Below are 22,464 nucleotides of genomic sequence, written 5' to 3'. Positions count from 1 at the left end.
CATATAGCACACATAGTGCAGCCATAAAGCACAAATAGTGCAGCCATATAGCACACATAGTGCAGCCATATAGCACACATAGTGCAGCCATATAGCACACATAGCGCAGCCATATAGCACATAGTGCAGCCATATAGCACACATAGTGCAGCCATATAGCACACATAGTGCAGCCATATAGCACACATAGTGCAGCCATAAAGCACACATAGTGCAGCCATATAGCACACATAGTGCAGCCATATAGCACACATAGCGCAGCCATATAGCACATAGCGCAGCCATATAGCACACATAGCGCAGCCATATAGCACATAGTGCAGCCATATAGCACACATAGTGCAGCCATAAAGCACACATAGTGCAGCCATATAGCACACATAGTGCAGCCATATAGCACACATAGTGCAGCCATATAGCACACATAGCGCAGCCATATAGCACATAGTGCAGCCATATAGCACACATAGCGCAGCCATATAGCACATAGTGCAGCCATATAGCACACATAGTGCAGCCATAAAGCACACATAGTGCAGCCATATAGCACACATAGTGCAGCCATATAGCACACATAGTGCAGCCATATAGCACACATAGCGCAGCCATATAGCACATAGTGCAGCCATATAGCACACATAGCGCAGCCATATAGCACACATAGTGCAGCCATAAAGCACACATAGTGCAGCCATATAGCACATAGTGCAGCCATATAGCACACATAGTGCAGCCATATAGCACACATAGTGCAGCCATATAGCACACATAGTGCAGCCATATAGCACACATAGTGCAGCCATATAGCACACATAGCGCAGCCATATAGCACATAGTGCAGCCATATAGCACACATAGTGCAGCCATATAGCACACATAGCGCAGCCATATAGCACATAGTGCAGCCATATAGCACACATAGTGCAGCCATATAGCACACATAGTGCAGCCATATAGCACACATAGTGCAGCCATATAGCACACATAGTGCACACATGCAACACACATAGTGCAGCCATATAGCACACATAGCGCAGCCATATAGCACACATAGCGCAGTCATATAGCACATAGTGCAGCCATATAGCACACATAGTGCAGCCATAAAGCACACATAGTGCAGCCATATAGCACACATAGTGCAGCCATATAGCACACATAGTGCAGCCATATAGCACACATAGTGCAGCCATATAGCACACATAGCGCAGCCATATAGCACACATAGTGCAGCCATATAGCACACATAGCGCAGCCATATAGCACATAGTGCAGCCATAAAGCACACATAGTGCAGCCATATAGCACACATAGTGCAGCCATATAGCACATAGTGCAGCCATAAAGCACACATAGTGCAGCCATATAGCACACATAGCGCAGCCATATAGCACATAGTGCAGCCATATAGCACACATAGTGCAGCCATATAGCACACATAGCGCAGCCATATAGCACACATAGTGCAGCCATATAGCACACATAGCGCAGCCATATAGCACATAGTGCAGCCATATAGCACACATAGCGCAGCCATATAGCACATAGTGCAGCCATATAGCACACATAGTGCAGCCATATAGCACACATAGTGCAGCCATATAGCACACATAGTGCAGCCATATAGCACACATAGTGCACACATGCAACACACATAGTGCAGCCATATAGCACACATAGCGCAGCCATATAGCACACATAGCGCAGTCATATAGCACATAGTGCAGCCATATAGCACACATAGTGCAGCCATAAAGCACACATAGTGCAGCCATATAGCACACATAGTGCAGCCATATAGCACACATAGTGCAGCCATATAGCACACATAGTGCAGCCATATAGCACACATAGCGCAGCCATATAGCACACATAGTGCAGCCATATAGCACACATAGCGCAGCCATATAGCACATAGTGCAGCCATAAAGCACACATAGTGCAGCCATATAGCACACATAGTGCAGCCATATAGCACATAGTGCAGCCATAAAGCACACATAGTGCAGCCATATAGCACACATAGCGCACCCATATAGCACATAGTGCAGCCATATAGCACACATAGTGCAGCCATATAGCACACATAGCGCAGCCATATAGCACACATAGTGCAGCCATATAGCACACATAGCGCAGCCATATAGCACATAGTGCAGCCATATAGCACACATAGCGCAGCCATATAGCACACATAGTGCAGCCATATAGCACACATAGCGCAGCCATATAGCACATAGTGCAGCCATATAGCACACATAGTGCAGCCATATAGCACACATAGTGCAGCCATATAGCACACATAGCGCAGTCATATAGCACACATAGCGCAGCCATATAGCACATAGTGCAGCCATATAGCACACATAGTGCAGCCATATAGCACACATAGTGCAGCCATATAGCACACATAGTGCAGCCATATAGCACACATAGTGCAGCCATATAGCACACATAGTGCAGCCATATAGCACACATAGTGCAGCCATATAGCACATAGTGCAGCCATATAGCACACATAGCGCAGCCATATAGCACATAGTGCAGCCATATAGCACACATAGTGCAGCCATATAGCACACATAGTGCAGCCATATAGCACACATAGTGCAGCCATATAGCACACATAGTGCAGCCATATAGCACACATAGCGCAGCCATATAGCACATAGTGCAGCCATATAGCACACATAGTGCAGCCATATAGCACACATAGTGCAGCCATATAGCACACATAGTGCAGCCATATAGCACACATAGTGCAGCCATATAGCACACGTATATATAGTGCTTCATTTTTCATTCTGGATGCATTGGACTAATTCAGAAATTGTTGCCGAGGTGGGGTTCCTCTTTACGTGAGCCGCCTCGTGGGGTCGTGTTATCTTTTAATGTGGCTTGGAGAAAATTTGTGTTGTTGTTCCTCAGGGGAGCTTTACATTGGAGGGCAAGAACATTTCTATCTGGAGACCAATTGTTGCATTGCGGTGCCAAAGGGCGAGGACGGAGAGCTGGAAATGTTCGCTTCCACCCAGAATACGACGGAGACACAGGTAAGACCACTAGGAGTTATAATGGCACATGTAAAAGCCATGTTGTCCATTGCCACCAATCAGAATCCAGCACTGGGTGGATCACATTGTTGGTTGTAAGTGGAAAATACCTTTCTCCACCTTAGCAATTCGCGGCTCACGCTATCGGGGTCCCCGCTAACCGCATACTGGTCCGCGTGAAGAGAATAGGGGGAGGCTTTGGTGGAAAGGAATCCAGGTATGCGGTCCTGTCTACGGTCGTGGCGGTGGCGGCCTACAAGTAATTACCATTTTATCTTCATGCATTTATATCATATGAGTCCACCTTACGTGGAGACGGTAATTCTGGGCACCCGTTTTCTGTAGACTGGGCCGTCCAGTGAGGTGCATGCTGGACAGAGACGAGGACATGCTCATAACCGGAGGCAGACATCCCTATCTGAGCCGTTATAAGGTAGATTCTTTTACTTACTTAGAATTTAGAAAATTGGTGACAAATGTTCAAAAATCCATATCTGAGGTCTGTGTGCGGCTTCTCAAAAATACCACTAAACTATAATAACACCGCTATATAGCTTACAACTACACCAGAGCACAGTACTTCAAAAATAGCGCCATGTAGTGCTCAAGTAATACTGTCATATACATTACAAATAATAGTATCACAAAGTGCAAAAATATCACATCACAATAAGCAAATAATAATGCCATATAGTACTCCAGTAATACTGTCATATACATTACAAATAGTAGTATCAAAAAGTGCAAAAATATCACATCAGAGTAAGCAAATAATAGTGCCATACAGTGCTCAAATAATATTGGCATATACAACTCAAATAATAGTGTCACACAGCGCAAAAATATCACATCCCAGGAATTAATATATTACAACACTGTATTCAAATAATAGTGTCATACAGTGCAAAAAATGATCACATCAGAAGTAATATTGTTACACAGTGCTAAAGTAAGACAGATCCCGTATAATAGCACAACACAGATTAATGTCTTCTCACAATGCATCAATAAATGTACCATAAAGTGGAAAATATCACATCACAATATGAAAATATTAATGTCGTAGAGAGCTCAAGTAATAGCGTCATACAGTGACCAAATGATAACACCAAACAATGCTCAAGTAATAGAATCATACAGCGGCCAAACTAAAAATCACAATGGCCCATTAATAGTGCCGTACAGTATGTACAGTGAGTAGATCTAACCGTGCCCAAATAGGACTATGCAGTGCTGCCAAACAATGCCAGAATGTCTGTGTCATACAGTGCACAAGTAATACCAATATCATATAGTGACAGAATAATACCGCAATATGATGCTTTAATATTAGTCCTATACAGTGTAGGTGTTCAAATAGTGACGCTAGGCAGTGCCAAATTTACACCACAACACAATGCCCCAATAATAGTGTTATATGCGCAAGGTTTACTATTCTGTATTGCCTAAATAAATTCACTATAGAGTGCCAAAATAATACCACCACACTGTGCTAATTAATGCTACCAAAATAATTGTAAAATAATCACACAGTGCCAACTACAGCATAATACTTTAATGAGTGCTCTAGTAATAGTGCTGTAATACTACTACAACCAGAGCCCAAATACTCCCACCATACACTGTCCCAGTGAGTGCTGCAGTACTAGTAGCCTACAGTGCCTACATAATGCCATACAGTGCACACGTAATACCATTATTCAGCGCCTATAGCACCACACTGAGCCGAAAAACTGCCGTACAAACAACAATTCAACCTTAAAATTAAGGTTTGGGCTCAATCTCTTCATTACCCCAAAGCCCAGGGACACAGATGCCCCCTCCTCGCACCCCTCCCCATCCTTTACTGACTGACGCATGATATCGGTATATTTTCCCAGATCGGCTTCAAGAAAACAGGACAGATAACGGCGCTGGAAGTTTCGTATTACTCAAATGCCGGTATGTCAATGGACCTGTCCCATGCGGTAAGTATTGCCTCTCGCTGACGGGTACACGTCTATAGTGCATGTGTGTCCCCCCCTGCATCCCCTGCTGGTTCAGTGTCTGCACGGGGCGTATTCTGGGACCTGCCATCTTTATATTATACCCTGCATTATCGGAGCTCAGCTCATACTTGCTGACTGTTTCCAATACATTTCAGTGCTGATTTCTCTTCTTTTTGGCAGGTAATGGACAGGACGTTATTCAGCATGGATAATGCTTACAACATCCCCAATATTAAAGGCACGGGGTACGTGTGCAAGACCAACTTACCCTCTAATACAGCCTTTCGCGGTTTTGGTGCTCCACAAGGAATGATGGTGGCGGAAGCCTGGATGAGTGACATAGCCGAGGTGTGCGGACTGCCGCCGGAACAGGTGAGTGCTGCCAACAGGCAAAAATATCCTTCAGGTGAATTCAAGGGCGTTGGTGGAGGCTCCTGATCTCAGATTGGGCAGATACGATCTTCCTTCTGACCAGACTCTGCCACGTCCCAGAAGGTGCCCAACAGAGAGAGAAAAACATGTCAGATTCCTTACAGAAACAGCGCCACTCTTATCCATAGGCCATTGCCGGTATTGCACTTCTGCAATTCTCTAGAATAGGGCTCACCTGCAATAAATACCACCCAACGTACAACGACGGCAGAAAGCAGAAATGTTCCTAGAATCTTATACACATGGCGTTACGATCTGCGCTCCGACTATTAGAAGGACAGACGTGTCCGGATATTCTGATATCACAGAGCGGCTCCTCTCCACCCGCAGGTCCGGAAGCTGAACATGTACCGGGAGGGAGACCTCACTCACTTCAATCAGAAGCTGGAGGCGTTCAATGTCCACCGCTGCTGGGACGAGTGTCTCCAGAGCGCCCGCTACCAGGAGCGGAAAACCGCCATCGCAAGGTTCAACAAGTGAGGACAAAATTATCTCTCTATTGTCTATTATCTATCTACTATCATCTATCTATTATCTATCTATTATCTCTCTAGCATCTATCTATCAACTATCTATTATCTATCTATCTACCTATTATCTATCTATTATCTATTTATCATCTATTATCTATCATCTATTATCTATCCATCATCCGTCTATTATCTATCATCTATCTATCTATCTATCTCTCTATCTATCTATCTCTCTATCGATCGATCTATCCATCCCTCCATCTATCATGATTTCTGTCATGTCCATATTTTGTGCTCTCTCACAGGCAGCATCGTTGGAAGAAGAGGGGCATCGCAATCATCCCCACCAAGTTTGGCATCAGCTTCACGTTGTCATTTCTCAATCAGGTTTCTTTGCCGTCTTTCCTGCGTGTTCTGCGTCCCATCGTCTCCTTCCTACCATAACCATCATTATGTGTCTTACAGGCCGGGGCCCTGGTCCACATATACACAGACGGGTCCGTCCTCTTGACTCACGGGGGGATAGAAATGGGTCAAGGACTTCACACCAAGATGATTCAGGTGATGTTACCGGGATCAAAGGTATCGGGTGAATTATGAGAACACAAACGTCTTATAGCTTTGGTGCATTTATAGTGAGTGAAAAATGAAGCAACATAATCAGCATCAATGCAGATAATAATAATGTGTTTATTTTTTATATAGCGCTAACATATTCCGCAGCGCTTTAGTTTGCACACATTATCATCACTGTCCCCGTTGGGGCTCACAATCTACATTCCCTATCAGTATGTCTTTGGAATGTGGGAGGGGAGGAGAACCCGGAGGAAACCCACCGAACACGGGGAGAACATACAAACTCCTTGCAGATGTTGTCCTTGGTGGGATTTGAACCCAGGACCCCAGCGCTGCAAATCTGCAGTGCTAACCACTGAGCCACCGTGCTGCCCTAGATCTACTGTATACATCTCCATGGTAACAGACTACAAACAAGAAGTGTAGTCGGATTCTGCAGTCACATTGCTGCTACATAGTAAGAAGTAGGAGTCACGTGACTGGGCCTTTTTGATTTTCTTATTTTTTTTCCATTTTGTAGGTTGCCAGTAAAGCACTGGGAGTACCCACCTCAAAAATCCATATTAGCGAAACCAGCACCAACACCGTCCCCAACACATCTCCGACCGCTGCATCAGTGAGCTCGGACCTCAACGGCATGGCCATATATGTAAGAGCCTCGGCGGGGGCACACGGAAGCAACAAGACCCCCAACTCAGAACGAGCCCCCCATGTACTACTCCTCCATCATTGCTACTACTCACTACTGAGATCCCAACCTCGGTCCTCAGTAAATTAACCCTTAAGAGCACTTCTTGGTTTAAGTCCTAAAGGACACAACTATAGCTATTTGCAGGTTGATTTGATTACGGCAGAACCAAATTTACATTTTTTTTTTTTAGTTTCAGCAATTTCACACAATAATTATATATATATATATATATATATATATATATATATATATATATATATATATATATATATATATTTTAGTAAATCACTTGTTTTTTGTACCCATTTCAAGACCCATAACATTTTCACTTTTAAGATAATGGAGCTCATTCTGTGTTTGGCATAAATTTGATTATTTGTTTTTTCTAAATTACATTTTATTCAGTTATTTCGTGAGGCAGGATGAAAAAAATGCATTAGTGGCATATTTAAAATGTATTTAATGGCAGGATAAAGTAATTATTGTGTATATTACATGTCACTACGGCAACTGCAATACTAATTTTTAAAGGTGTTTTTTTCCAATTTTTTTTTTTTTTCATTTTCTCCATTGCAAAGCAGTGAGCTCCCCCTAGTGGTGACTGTATAAATCTGGATCCTGTCAGCTCCCCCTTTTGGTGGCTCTAAACAGCCAACTGTTAATGAACAGTTTTTTTTATTTTTTTATAAAAAAAAAATAATTGTTAGCCCTCCAAAGAAGCTGTGGTGCAGTTTTTGGTAGAGGGTGATTGGCCCCTGAGTGCTCACAACCATCACTCCTCTGTCTGAATTTCTCATATACGTATAGGCTGTTTGATGGAGATTGATTTCCTTTGTCCATGATCGTCTCATCCTTTATAATTCCAGAATGCGTGTCAGACATTACTGCAGAGGCTGGAGCCGTACAAAACAGCCAACCCCAGTGGGACATGGGAAAGCTGGGTGGGTATCTCTTATAATTAGCATACATTTATAATGCACCAATGTATTACATGAACATTCACCAATCAGGGGTGCTGCGTGCCGCCGCGCCATATTGAATCACATGTCACGCCTTCAAATGAATGATCAAACATGTAGTATAGGGGGATCTGACGCTGCGCTGATAGATGAAACGGGGTCACAGGTGACAGTTCTGTAAATGATACCCATGTGCCCTAGACCATACGTATAATGAATGCTTAGTTTCCTCAACCCTTAAAATAAAGCTGTGAATTCTGAAAAAAAGATGTTAAAGTAAATTAAAGTTTGCAAAAAAAATGAACTGATCGTTTTATGTTGAGGCGTTGTTGATTGCAGTTATTGGTGTCATTTTGCAAAAATCATGGAAGCAATCATTCTGCGAAAATCAATGGACTTTTTGCAGCAGCTGTAAACTGAGTTGTTCCACCTTTAGTTATTATAGAAGTGGTCATCTGACACCTAGTGGACAATATTAATAACAATAAATAATAATGATTGTTTTTATAGCGCCAACACATTCCGCAGCGCTTTACAAATTATAGAGGGGACTTGTACAGACAATAGACATTACAGCATAACAGAAATACAGATCAAAACAGATACCAGGAGGAATGAGGGCCCTGCTGCTCGCAAGCTACAAACTATGGGGAAAAGGGGAGACACGAGAGGTGGATGGTAACAATTGCTTTAGTTATTCGGACCGGCCATAGTGTAAGGCTCGGGTGTTCATGTAAAGCTGCAAGAACCAGTTACCTGCCTAAGTATGTAGCGGTACAGACACAGAGGGCTAATCTAATATATAAAGCTGAATGTGTGTGTGTGTGTATATGTATGTTGGGCAGCACGGTGGCGCAGTGGTTAGCACAGCAGCCTTGCAGCGCTGGGGTCCTGGGTTCTAATCCCACCCAGGACAACATCTGCAAAGAGTTTGTATGTTCTCTCCGTGTTTGCGTGGGTTTCCTCCGGGCACTCCGGTTTCCTCCCACATTCCAAAGACATACTGATAGGGATTCTAGATTGTGAGCCCCATCAGGGACAGTGATGATAATGTGTGCAAACTGTAAAGCGCTGCGGAATATGTTAGCGCTATATAAAAATAAAGATTATTATTATGTATGTATGTCCGGGATTGGCATCTGCACCGTCGCAGCTACAGCCACAAAATTTTGCACAGTCACACGTCTGGACCCCGAGAGCGTCACAGGCTATGTTGTAAGGTGAAATTTTAACCCCGCGCGCTCCAATAAACCAAACAATTTTGCCCCTATCTACATAATGGGGAAAAAGTGAAAGGAAAAGTGTTGGAGGCAAATTGACAGCTGCCAGATGTGAACAAGGGGGACTTAAAGAGTGAGAGCGATGGCGCCAAAAAGTATATACCGTACAGTTGCTAAGGTGGGGCCCCGACATGGGATACTCACCACACACGGGGATATGAACACACACAAAATGCGCCACACACTACCACGTGCTTGAACACATATACCACCCTCAGCACACATTTCACCACACATACACCAACCTCGCCACATAAAAGTCGAAACACAAAAGTCGCCGCTCAAAACTCGCCACGCGCAAAACTCGCCACATGCAAAACTAGGCTCACGCAAAACTCACCACACGTGCAAAACTCATATCATGGAAAACTCGCCACACGCAAAACTTGCACATGCGGAAAAGTTGCCACATGCACAAAAGTTGCCTCACACAAAACTTGCACATGCTCAAAACGCACCACACATAAAACTCGCCATGCGCAAAACTCGCCATGCGCAAAACTTGCTGCACACAGCTCGCTACACTAACCTGTCACATGCAACTTGACACAAAAAGTTGCTACCCGCATGTCGCCACACAAAACTCATCTCACAAAGTCGCTACATGCATGTCGCCACACGCAACTCAACACACACAACTTGACACATGACTCGCCCTAAAACACACAAGTCTGGTATTATTCTTCAAAAATAAAAATCTGATTAATAAGCAGACAAACTACAAGAGCAACAAATGTACCATATAGGAAATACAGAAGCTGTCAGTCACATGACCTGTCAATTATGTGTATGTGTGAGCTAATATATACTGCCAGGGGGGAGGGCTTCCTGTTGGCTGGGGATTTATCAGGCTGCCAATTTAGCTTACAAATACTGAGGTAAAAATACTGACCAAATAACGTGTGAACGAGGTCTAATACAGGAGGAGATGACACACAGGTATATACTATATACAGGGGAGATGACACACAGATATATACTGTATACAGGAGAGATGACACACAGGTATATACTATATACAGGGGAGATGACACACAGGTATATACTATATACAGGAGCAGATGACACATATATATACTATATACAGGGGAGATGACACACAGGTATATACTATATACAGGAGGAGATGACACACATATATATACTATATACAGGGGAGATGACACACAGGTATATACTATATACAGGAGGAGATGACACACAGGTATATACTATATACAGGAGGAGATGACACAGGTATATACTATATGCAGGAGGAGATGACACAGGTATATACTATATACAGGAGGAGATGACACACAGGTATATACTATATACAGGGGAGATGACATACAGATATATACTATATACAGGGAAGATGACGCACAGATATATACTATATACAGGAGAGATGACACACAGGTATATACTATATACAGGGGAGATGACACACAGGTATATACTATATACAGGAGGAGATGACATGGCCAAAAGTATTGACACCCCTGCAATTCTGTCAGATAATACTCAGTTTCTTCCTGAAAATGATTGCAGTCACAAATTCTTTGGTATTATTATCTTCATTATCTTCATTTAACCCCTTTACCCCCATGGGTGGTTTGCACGTTAATGACCAGGCCAATTTTTACAATTCTGACCACTGTCCCTTTATGAGGTTATAACTCCGAAACGCTTCAACGGATCCTGGTGATTCTGACATTGTTTTCTCGTGACATATTGTACTTCATGATAGTGGTAAAATTTCTCTGATAGTACCTGCGTTTATTTGTGAAAAAAACGGAAATTTGGCGAAAATTTTGAAAATTTCGCAATTTTCAAACTTTGAATTTTTATGCAATTAAATCACAGAGATATGTCACACAAAATACTTAATAAGTAACATTTCCCACATGTCTCCTTTACATCAGCATAATTTTGGAACCAATTTTTTTTTTTGTTAGGGAGTTATAAGGGTTAAAAGTTGACCAGCAATTTCTCATTTTTACAACACCATTTTTTTTTAGGGACCACGTCTCATTTGAAGTCATTTTGAGGGGTCTATATGATAGAAAATGCCCAAGTGTGACACCATTCTAAAAACTGCACCCCTCAAGGTGCTCAAAACCACATTCAAGAAGTTTATTAACCCTTCAGGTGTTTAATAGGAATTTTTGGAATGTTTAAATAAAAATGAACATTTAACTTTTTTACACAAAAAATTTACTTCAGCTCCAATTTGTTTTATTTTACCAAGGGTAACAGGAGAAATTGGACCCAAAAAGTTGTTGTCCAATTTGTCCTGAGTACGCTGATACCCCATATGTGGCAGTAAACCACTGTTTGGGCGCATGGGAGAGCTCGGAAGGGAAGGAGCGCTATTTGACTTTTCAATGCAAAATTGACAGGAATTGAGATGGGACGCCATGTTGCGTTTGGAGAGCCACTGATGTGCCTAAACATTGAAACCCCCCACAAGTGACACCATTTTGGAAAGTAGACCCCCTAAGGAACTTATCTGGATGTGTGGTGAGCACTTTGACCCACCAAGTGCTTCACAGAAGTTTATAATGCAGAACCGTAAAAATAAAAAATCATATTTTTTCACAAAAATTATATTTTTGCCCCCAATTTTTTATTTTTCCAAGGGTAAGAGAAGAAATTGGACCTCAAAAGTTGTTGTCCAATTTGTCCTGAGTACGCTGATACCCCATATGTGGCAGTAAACCACTGTTTGGGCGCATGGGAGAGCTCGGAAGGGAAGGAGCGCAGTTTGACTTTTCAATGCAAAATTGACAGAAATTGAGATGGGACGCCATGTTGCGTTTGGAGAGCCACTGATGTGCCTAAACATTGAAACCCCCCACAAGTGACACCATTTTGGAAAGTAGACCCCCTAAGGAACTTATCTAGAGGTGTGGTGAGCACTTTGACCCACCAAGTGCTTCACAGAAGTTTATAATGCAGAACCGTAAAAATAAAAAATCATATTTTTTCACAAAAATTATATTTTTGCCCCCAATTTTTTATTTTTCCAAGGGTAAGAGAAGAAATTGGACCTCAAAAGTTGTTGTCCAATTTGTCCCGAGTACGCTGATACCCCATATGTGGCAGTAAACCACTGTTTGGGCGCATGGGAGAGCTCGGAAGGGAAGGAGCGCCGTTTGACTTTTCAATGCAAAATTGACAGGAATTGAGATGGGACGCCATGTTGCGTTTGGAGAGCCACTGATGTGCCGAAACAGTGGAAACCCCCCAATTATAACTGAAACCCTAATCTAAACACACCCCTAACCCTAATTCCAACGGTAACCCTAACCACACCTCTAACCCTGACACACCCCTAACCCTAATCCCAACCCTATTCCCAACTGTAAATGTAATCTAAACCCTAACCCTAACTTTAGCCCCAACCCTAACTGTAGCCCCAACCCTAACCCTAACCCTAGCCCTAACCCTAGCCCTAACCCTAGCCCTAACCCTAACCCTAGCCCTAACCCTAGCCCTAACCCTAGCCCTAGCCCTAACCCTAGCCCTAACCCTAATCCTAGCCCTAACCCTAGCCCTAATGGGAAAATGGAAATAAATACATTTTTTTTTATTTTTCCCTAACTAAGGGGGTGATGAAGGGGGGTTTGATTTACTTTTATAGCGAGTTTTTTAGCGGATTTTTATGATTGGCAGCCGTCACACACTGAAAGACCCTTTTTATTGCAAAACATATTTTTTGCAATACCACATTTTGAGAGCTATAATTTTTCCATATTTTGGTCCACAGAGTCATGTGAGGTCTTGTTTTTTGCGGGACGAGTTGACGTTTTTATTGAAAACATTTTTGGGCACGTGACATTTTTTTATCGCTTTTTATTCCGATTTTTGTGAGGAAGAATGACCAAAAGCCAGCTATTCATGAATTTCTATTGGGGGAGGCGTTTATACCGTTCCGCGTTTGGTAAAATTGATAAATCAGTTTTATTCTTCGGGTCAGTACGATTACAGCGATACCTCATTTATATCATTTTTTTATGGTTTGGTGCTTTTATACGATAAAAACTATTTTACAGAAAAAATAATTATTTTTGCATCGCTTTATTCTCAGGACTATAACTTTTTATTTTTTTGCTGATGATGCTGTATGGCGGCTCTTTTTTTGCGGGACAATATGATGCTTTCAGCGGTACCATGGTTATTTATATCTGTCCTTTTGATCGCGTGTTATTCCACTTTTTGTTCGGCGGTATGATAATAAAGCGTTGTTTTTTGCCTCGTTTTTTTTTTTTTTTCTTACGGTGTTTACTGAAGGGGTTAACTAGTGGGACAGTTTTATAGGTCGGGTCGTTACGGACGCGGCGATACTAAATATGTGTACTTTTATTGGTTTTTTTTTTTATTTAGATGAAGAAATGTATTTATGGGAATAATATATATTTTTTTTTTTTCATTATTTTGGAATATTTTTTTTTATTTTTTTTACACATTTGGAAAATTTTTTTTTAACTTTTTTACTTTGTCCCAGGGGGGGACATCACAGATCAGTGATCTGACAGTTTGCACAGCACTCTGTCAGATCACTGATCTGACATGCAGCGCTGCAGGCTTCACAGTGCCTGCTCTGAGCAGGCTCTGTGAAGCCACCTCCCTCCCTGCAGGACCCGGATCCGCGGCCACCTTGGATCCGGGGCTCGAGCAGGGAGAGAGGTGAGGAGACCCTCGCAGCAACGCGATCACATCGCGTTGCTGCGGGGGGCTCAGGGAAGCCCGCAGGGAGCCCCCTCCCTGCGCGGTGCTTCCCTGCACCGCCGGCACATCGCGATCATCTTTGATCGCGGTGTGCCAGGGGTTAATGTGCCGGGGGCGGTCCGTGACCGCTCCTGGCACATAGTGCCGGATGTCAGCTGCGATAAGCAGCTGACACCCGGCCGCGATCGGCCGCGCTCCCCCCGTGAGCGCGGCCGATCGGCTATGACGTACTATCCCGTCCAGGGTCAGATAAGCCCAGGGCACCTCGACGGGATAGTACGTCTAAGGTCACAGAGGGGTTAATTTGTCTTAAATGAAAAAATACAAAAATAATTGTCCTAAAGCCAAATTGGATATAATTCCACACCAAACATAAAAAAGGGGGTGGACAAAAGTATTAGCACCATTCGAAAAATCATGTAGAAGGACGTAGATCTGGGTATTTATTATGATGGAATATAGGCTGAACTGGATGGACAAATGTCTTTTTTCGGCCTTACTAACTATGTTACTATGTTACTAACTATGTTACTATGTGATGCTTCTCTAATTTGTGTAATTAACAGCACCTGTAACTTACCTGTGGCACCTTACAGGTGTTGGCAATAACTAAATCACACTTGCAGCCAGTTGACATGGATTAAAGTTGACTCAACCTCTGTCCTGTGTCCTTGTGTGACCACATTGAGCATGCAGGAAAGAAAGAAGACCAAAGAACTATCTGAGGACATGAGAAACCAAATTGTGAGGAAGTATGAGCAATCTCAAGGCTAAAAGTCCATCTCCAAAGACCTGAATGTTCCTGTGTCTACCGTGCGCAGTGTCATCAAGAAGTGTAAAGCCCATGGCACTGTGGCTAACCTCCCTAGATGTTAATGGAAAAGTAAAATTGACAAGAGATTTCAGCGCAAGATTGTGCGGATGTTGGATAAAGAACCTAGACTAACATCCAAACAAGTTCAAGCTGCCCTGCAGTCCGAGGGTACAGCAGTGTCAACCCGTACTATCCGTCAGCGTCTGAATGAAAAGGGACTGTATGGTAGGAGACCCAGGAAGACCCCACTTCTTACCCCGAGACATAAAAAAGCCAGGCTGGAGTTTGCCAAAACTTACCTGAAAAAGCCTAAAACGTTTTGGAAGAATGTTCTCTGGTCAGATGAGACAAAAGTAGAGCTTTTTGGGCAAAGGCATCAACATAGAGTTTACAGGAGAAAAAAAGAGGCATTCAAAGAAAAGAACACGGTCCCTACAGTCAAACATGGTGGAGGTTCCCTGATGTTTTGGGGTTGCTTTGCTGCCTCTGGCACTGGACTCCTTGACCGTGTGCATGGCATTATGAAGTCTGAAGACTACCAACAAATTTTGCAGGATAATGTAGGGCCCAGTGTGAGAAAGCTGAGTCTCCCTCAGAGGTCATAGGTCTTCCAGCAGGACAATGACCCAAAACACACTTCAAAAAGCACTAGAAAATGGTTTGAGAGAAAGCACTGGAGACTTCTAAGGTGGCCAGCAATGAGTCCAGACCTGAATCCCGTAGAACACCTGTGGAGAGATCTAAAAATGGCAGTTTGGAGAAGGCACCCTTCAAATATCAGGGACCTGGAGCAGTTTGCCAAAGAACACTGGTCTAAAATTCCAGCAGAGCATTGTAAGAAACTCATTGATGGTTACCGGAAGTGGTTGGTTGCAGTTATTTTGGCTAAAGGTTGTGCAACCAAGTATTATGCTGAGGGTGCCAATACTTTTGTCTGGCCCATTCTTGGAGTTTTGTGTGAAATGATCAATGTTTTGCTATTTGCTTCATTCTCTTTTGTGTTTTTTCATTTAAGACAAATTAAATGAAGATAATAATACCAAAGAATTTGTGATTGCGATCATTTTCAGGAAGAAACTGAGTATTATCTGATAGAATTGCAGGGGTGTCAATACTTTTGGCCATGACTGTGCTATATACAGGAGGAGATGATTTACAGGTGTATACTATATACAGGAGGAGATGACACACAGGTATATACTATATACAGGAGGAGATGACATACAGGTACATACTATATACAGGGGAGATGACACAGATATATACTATATACAGGGGAGATGACACAGATATATACTATATACAGGAGGAGATGACACACAGGTATATACTATATACAGGGGAGATGACACACAGGTACATACTATATACAGGAGGAGATGACATACAGGTATATACTATATACAGGAGGAGATGACACACAGGTATATACTATATACAGGGGAGATGACTCACAGGTATATACTATATACAGGAGGAGATGACACACTGGTATATACTATATGCAGGGGAGATGACATACAGGTACATACTATATACAGGGAAGATGACACACAGGTATATACTATATACAGGGGAGATGACACACAGGTATATACTATATACAGGGGAGATGACACACAGGTATATACTATATACAGGGGAGATGACACACAGGTATATACTATATACAGGAGGAGATGACATACAGGTACATACTATATACAGGGGAGATGACACAGATATATACTATATACACGAGGAGATGACACACAGGTATCTGTTGTGAATTCTGTGGCTGAATTCACTCCTGTGGTCACAAGTGGTACTGCAGCTTCTGGGCTTCCTCCCTCAGGTGTTCTGGTGAGCTCGTTGGCTGCCTTGTTATTTAACTCCACCTGATTCTGTCTTCCTTGCTCCTTGTCAATGTTCCAGTGTTGGATCTGAGCTTCTGGATCTTTCCTGTGGCCTGCTGCTCTGCTTAGATAAGTGCTTCTTTGCTTTTGTTGCTGTTTTTTCTGTCCAGCTTGTCTATTCGTTTTTGCTGGAAGCTCTGAGACGCAAAGGGTGTACCGCCGTGCCGTTAGTTCGGCACGTTGGGTCTTTTTGCCCCCTTTGCGTGGTTTTTTGCTTTAGGGTTTTTTGTAGACTGCAAAGTTCTCTTTGCTATCCTCGCTCTATCTAGAATATCGGGCCTCACTTTGCTGAATCTATTTCATCCCTACGTTTTGTCTTTTCATCTTGCTAACAGTCATTATATGTGGGGGGCTGCCTTTTCCTTTGGGGTATTTCTCTGAGGCAAGTCAGGCTTGTATTTCTATCTTCAGGCTAGTCAGTTCCTCAGGCTGTGCCGAGTTGCATAGGTAGTGTCAGGCGCAATCCACAGCTGCCTTTAGTTGTGTTTAGGATAGGTTCAGGTATTGCGGTCTACAGAGATTCCACGTCTCAGAGCTCGTTCTATTGTTTTTGGGTTATTGTCAGATCACTGTATGTGCTCTGATTACTGCACACTGTGTTACTGGATTGCCTACATAACAGTACAAGGAGCCAAGCTAATGATTCTCAATAGAGGGAAAAAAGAAGTTCTGACATCATTTTTTTTTCTCAGCTCTGTGTTCAGTCTTTTTTTTCCCCTAGACATTAGGGTGCTTCAGGACACAGCTGTCGACATGGATATTCAGGCTCTGTGCTCTTCAATGGATAATCTCGTTATAAATGTACAAAAGATTCAAGATACAATTGATCAGAAATCTATGCTAGAACCAAGAATTCCTATTCCTGATTTGTTTTTTGGTGATAGAACTAAGTTTCTGAGCTTCAAAAATAATTGTAAGCTATTTCTGGCCTTGAAACCTCATTCTTCTGGTAATTCAGTTCAACAGGTTTTGATTATTATTTCTTTTTTGCGCGGCGACCCTCAGGACTGGGCATTTTCTCTTGCGCCAGGAGACCCTGCATTGAGTGGTGTCGATGCGTTTTTCCTGGCGCTCGGATTGCTGTACGATGAGCCTAATTCAGTGGATCAGGCTGAGAAAAATTTGCTGGCTTTGTGCCAGGGTCAGGATGATATAGAAGTATATTGTCAGAAATTTAGGAAGTGGTCAGTACTCACTCTGTGGAATGAATCTGCGCTGGCAGCTTTGTTCAGAAAGGGTCTCTCTGAGGCTCTTAAGGATGTCATGGTGGGTTTTCCTATGACTGCTGGTTTGAATGAGTCTATGTCTTTGGCCATTCAGATCGGTCGTCGCTTGCGCGAGCGTAAATCTGTGCACCATCTGGCGGTATTGTCTGAGATTAAACCTGAGCCTATGCAGTGCGATAGGACTATGACCAGAGTTGAACGGCAAGAACACAGACTTCTGAATGGGCTGTGTTTCTACTGTGGTGATTCCACTCATGCTATTTCTCATTGTCCTAAGCGCACTAAGCGGTTTGATAGGTCTGCTGTCATTGGTACTGTACAATCCAAATTCCTTCTGTCCATTACCTTGATATGCTCTTTGTCATCGTATTCTGTCATGGCGTTTGTGGATTCAGGCGCTGCCCTGAATCTGATGGATTTGGATTATGCTAAACGTTGTGGGTTTTTCTTGGAGCCTTTGCGGTGTCCTATTCCGTTGAGAGGAATTGATGCTACACCTTTGGCCAAGAATAAACCTCAGTACTGGACCCAGCTGACCATGTGCATGGCTCCTGCACATCATGAAGTTATTCGCTTTCTGGTGCTACATAATCTGCATGATGTGGTCGTGTTGGGGTTGCCATGGCTACAAACCCATAATCCAGTATTGGATTGGAACTCTATGTCGGTAACCAGCTGGGGTTGTCAGGGAGTACATGGTGATGTTCCATTTTTGTCTATTTCGTCATCCACTCCTTTTGAGGTCCCAGAGTTCTTGTCTGATTATCAGGATGTATTTGAAGAGCCCAAGTCCGATGCCCTACCTCCGCATAGGGATTGTGATTGTGCTATCAATTTGATTCCTGGTAGTAAATTCCCTAAAGGTCGTTTATTTAATTTATCCGTGCCTGAACACACCGCTATGCGCAGTTATGTGAAGGAATCCCTGGAGAAGGGACATATTCGCCCATTGTCATCACCACTGGGAGCAGGGTTCTTTTTTGTAGCCAAGAAAGATGGTTCGCTGAGACCGTGTATTGATTACCGCCTTCTTAATAAGATCACTGTTAAGTTTCAGTATCCCTTGCCATTGTTATCTGACTTGTTTGCTCGGATTAAGGGGGCTAGTTGGTTCACTAAGATAGATCTTCGTGGTGCGTATAATCTGGTGAGAATCAGGCAAGGAGATGAATGGAAAACGGCATTTAATACGCCCGAGGGTCATTTTGAGTATCTAGTGATGCCGTTCGGACTTGGCAATGCTCCATCTGTTTTTCAGTCTTTTATGCATGACATCTTCCGTGAGTATCTGGATAAATTCCTGATTGTTTACTTGGATGACATTTTGATCTTCTCAGATGATTGGGAGTCTCATGTGAAGCAGGTCAGAATGGTTTTCCAGGTCCTGCGTGCTAATTCTTTGTTCGTGAAGGGATCAAAGTGTCTCTTCGGTGTGCAGAAAGTTTCATTTTTGGGGTTCATCTTTTCCCCTTCTACTATCGAGATGGATCCGGTTAAGGTCCAAGCCATCCAGGATTGGACTCAGCCGACATCTCTGAAAAGTCTGCAAAAGTTCCTGGGCTTTGCTAATTTTTATCGTCGCTTCATCTGTCATTTTTCTAGCATTGCCAAACCATTGACCGATTTGACCAAGAAGGGTGCTGATTTGGTTAATTGGTCTTCTGCTGCCGTGGAAGCTTTTCAGGAGTTGAAGCGTCGTTTTTGTTCTGCCCCTGTGTTGTGTCAACCAGATGTTTCTCTTCCGTTCCAGGTCGAGGTTGATGCTTCTGAGATTGGAGCAGGGGCGGTTTTGTCACAGAGAGGTTCTGGTTGCTCAGTGTTGAAACCATGTGCTTTCTTTTCCAGGACGTTTTCTGCTGCTGAGCGTAATTATGATGTGGGCAACCGAGAGTTGCTGGCCATGAAGTGGGCATTCGAGGAGTGGCGTCATTGGCTTGAAGGAGCTAAGCATCGCGTGGTGGTATTGACTGATCATAAGAACTTGACTTATCTCGAGTCTGCCAAGCGCTTGAATCCTAGACAGGCCCGTTGGTCGTTATTTTTTGCTCGCTTCGATTTTGTGATTTCGTACCTTCCGGGCTCTAAAAATGTGAAGGCGGATGCTCTGTCTAGGAGTTTTGTGCCCGACTCTCCGGGTTTATCTGAGCCGGCGAGTATCCTCAAGGAAGGAGTCATTGTGTCTGCCATCTCCCCTGATTTGCGGCGAGTGTTGCAAAAATTTCAGGCTAATAAACCTGATCGTTGTCCGGCCGAGAAACTGTTCGTCCCTGATAGGTGGACTAGTAAAGTTATCTCTGAACTTCATTGTTCGGTGTTGGCTAGTCATCCAGGAATCTTTGGTACCAGAGAGTTAGTGGCTAGATCCTTCTGGTGGCCATCTCTGTCACGGGATGTACGTACTTTTGTGCAGTCCTGTGGGATTTGTGCTAGGGCTAAGCCCTGCTGTTCACGTGCCAGTGGGTTGCTTTTGCCCTTGCCGGTCCCGAAGAGGCCTTGGACATATATTTCGATGGATTTCATTTCTGACCTTCCCGTTTCTCAAAAGATGTCAGTCATTTGGGTGGTCTGTGATCGCTTTTCTAAAATGGTCCATCTGGTGCCCTTGGTTAAATTGCCTTCCTCCTCTGATTTGGTGCCTTTGTTCTTCCAGCATGTGGTTCGTTTGCATGGCATTCCTGAGAATATTGTTTCTGACAGAGGTTCCCAGTTTGTTTCAAGGTTCTGGCGAGCCTTTTGTGGTAGGATGGGCATTGACCTATCTTTTTCCTCGGCTTTCCATCCTCAGACTAATGGCCAGACCGAACGAACCAATCAGACCTTGGAAACATATCTGAGATGTTTTGTTTCTGCAGACCAGGATGATTGGGTGTCCTTTTTGCCGTTGGCTGAGTTCGCCCTTAATAATCGGGCCAGCTCGGCTACCTTGGTCTCTCCATTTTTCTGCAATTCTGGGTTCCATCCTCGTTTCTCTTCAGGACAGGTTGAGTCTTCAGACTGTCCTGGTGTGGATTCTGTGGTGGACAGGTTGCAGCAGATCTGGACTCAGGTAGTGGACAATTTGACCTTGTCCCAGGAGAAGGCTCAACTTTTCGCTAATCGCAGACGCCGTGTGGGTCCCCGACTTCGTGTTGGGGATCTGGTTTGGTTATCTTCTCGTCATATTCCTATGAAGGTTTCCTCTCCTAAATTTAAACCTCGTTTTATTGGTCCGTATAGGATTTCTGAGATTCTCAATCCTGTGTCCTTTCGTCTGACCCTCCCGGACTCCTTTTCCATACATAATGTATTCCATAGGTTGTTGTTGCGGAGATACGTGGCACCTATGGTTCCATCTGTTGAGCCTCCTGCCCCTGTTTTGGTGGAGGGGGAATTGGAGTATATTGTGGAGAAAAGTTTGGATTCTCGTGTCTCTAGACGGAAACTCCAGTATCTGGTTAAATGGAAGGGTTATGCTCAGGAAGATAATTCCTGGGTTTTTGCCTCTGATGTCCATGCTCCAGATCTTGTTCGTGCCTTTCATGTGGCTCATCCTGGTCGGCCTGGGGGCTCTGGTGAGGGTTCGGTGACCCCTCCTCAAGGGGGGGTACTGTTGTGAATTCTGTGGCTGAATTCACTCCTGTGGTCACAAGTGGTACTGCAGCTTCTGGGCTTCCTCCCTCAGGTGTTCTGGTGAGCTCGTTGGCTGCCTTGTTATTTAACTCCACCTGATTCTGTCTTCCTTGCTCCTTGTCAATGTTCCAGTGTTGGATCTGAGCTTCTGGATCTTTCCTGTGGCCTGCTGCTCTGCTTAGATAAGTGCTTCTTTGCTTTTGTTGCTGTTTTTTCTGTCCAGCTTGTCTATTCGTTTTTGCTGGAAGCTCTGAGACGCAAAGGGTGTACCGCCGTGCCGTTAGTTCGGCACGGTGGGTCTTTTTGCCCCCTTTGCGTGGTTTTTTGCTTTAGGGTTTTTTGTAGACTGCAAAGTTCTCTTTGCTATCCTCGCTCTATCTAGAATATCGGGCCTCACTTTGCTGAATCTATTTCATCCCTACGTTTTGTCTTTTCATCTTGCTAACAGTCATTATATGTGGGGGGCTGCCTTTTCCTTTGGGGTATTTCTCTGAGGCAAGTCAGGCTTGTATTTCTATCTTCAGGCTAGTCAGTTCCTCAGGCTGTGCCGAGTTGCATAGGTAGTGTCAGGCGCAATCCACAGCTGCCTTTAGTTGTGTTTAGGATAGGTTCAGGTATTGCGGTCTACAGAGATTCCACGTCTCAGAGCTCGTTCTATTGTTTTTGGGTTATTGTCAGATCACTGTATGTGCTCTGATTACTGCACACTGTGTTACTGGATTGCCTACATAACAGGTATCTATAATATAACG

The 22,464-nt window shown here is 43.6% G+C and overlaps 1 protein-coding gene across 4 annotated transcripts in view; it reads left to right on the top strand.

The window, feature by feature from the left end:
* The window catches only part of XDH (xanthine dehydrogenase), an 89,734-nt gene that overhangs the window by 53,638 nt on the left and 13,632 nt on the right, over positions 1-22,464 (top strand). For 3 of the 4 annotated variants that reach the window (XM_069768385.1, XM_069768383.1, XM_069768386.1), the window contains 10 exons: positions 2,929-3,053; positions 3,179-3,312; positions 3,399-3,486; positions 4,934-5,020; positions 5,222-5,413; positions 5,804-5,949; positions 6,252-6,333; positions 6,412-6,507; positions 7,043-7,171; positions 8,080-8,154. In XM_069768385.1, coding sequence (XP_069624486.1) covers positions 2,929-3,053; positions 3,179-3,312; positions 3,399-3,486; positions 4,934-5,020; positions 5,222-5,413; positions 5,804-5,949; positions 6,252-6,333; positions 6,412-6,507; positions 7,043-7,171; positions 8,080-8,154 — 1,154 coding nt within the window. The remainder of the gene's footprint in view (positions 1-2,928; positions 3,054-3,178; positions 3,313-3,398; positions 3,487-4,933; positions 5,021-5,221; positions 5,414-5,803; positions 5,950-6,251; positions 6,334-6,411; positions 6,508-7,042; positions 7,172-8,079; positions 8,155-22,464) is intronic. The other variant, XM_069768384.1, reaches the window with a different exon arrangement.

Source organism: Ranitomeya imitator, chromosome 5, assembly GCF_032444005.1.
Source record: "Ranitomeya imitator isolate aRanImi1 chromosome 5, aRanImi1.pri, whole genome shotgun sequence".
NCBI classification, from domain to species: domain Eukaryota; kingdom Metazoa; phylum Chordata; class Amphibia; order Anura; family Dendrobatidae; genus Ranitomeya; species Ranitomeya imitator.
This window is presented reverse-complemented; position numbering and strand designations above follow the sequence as displayed.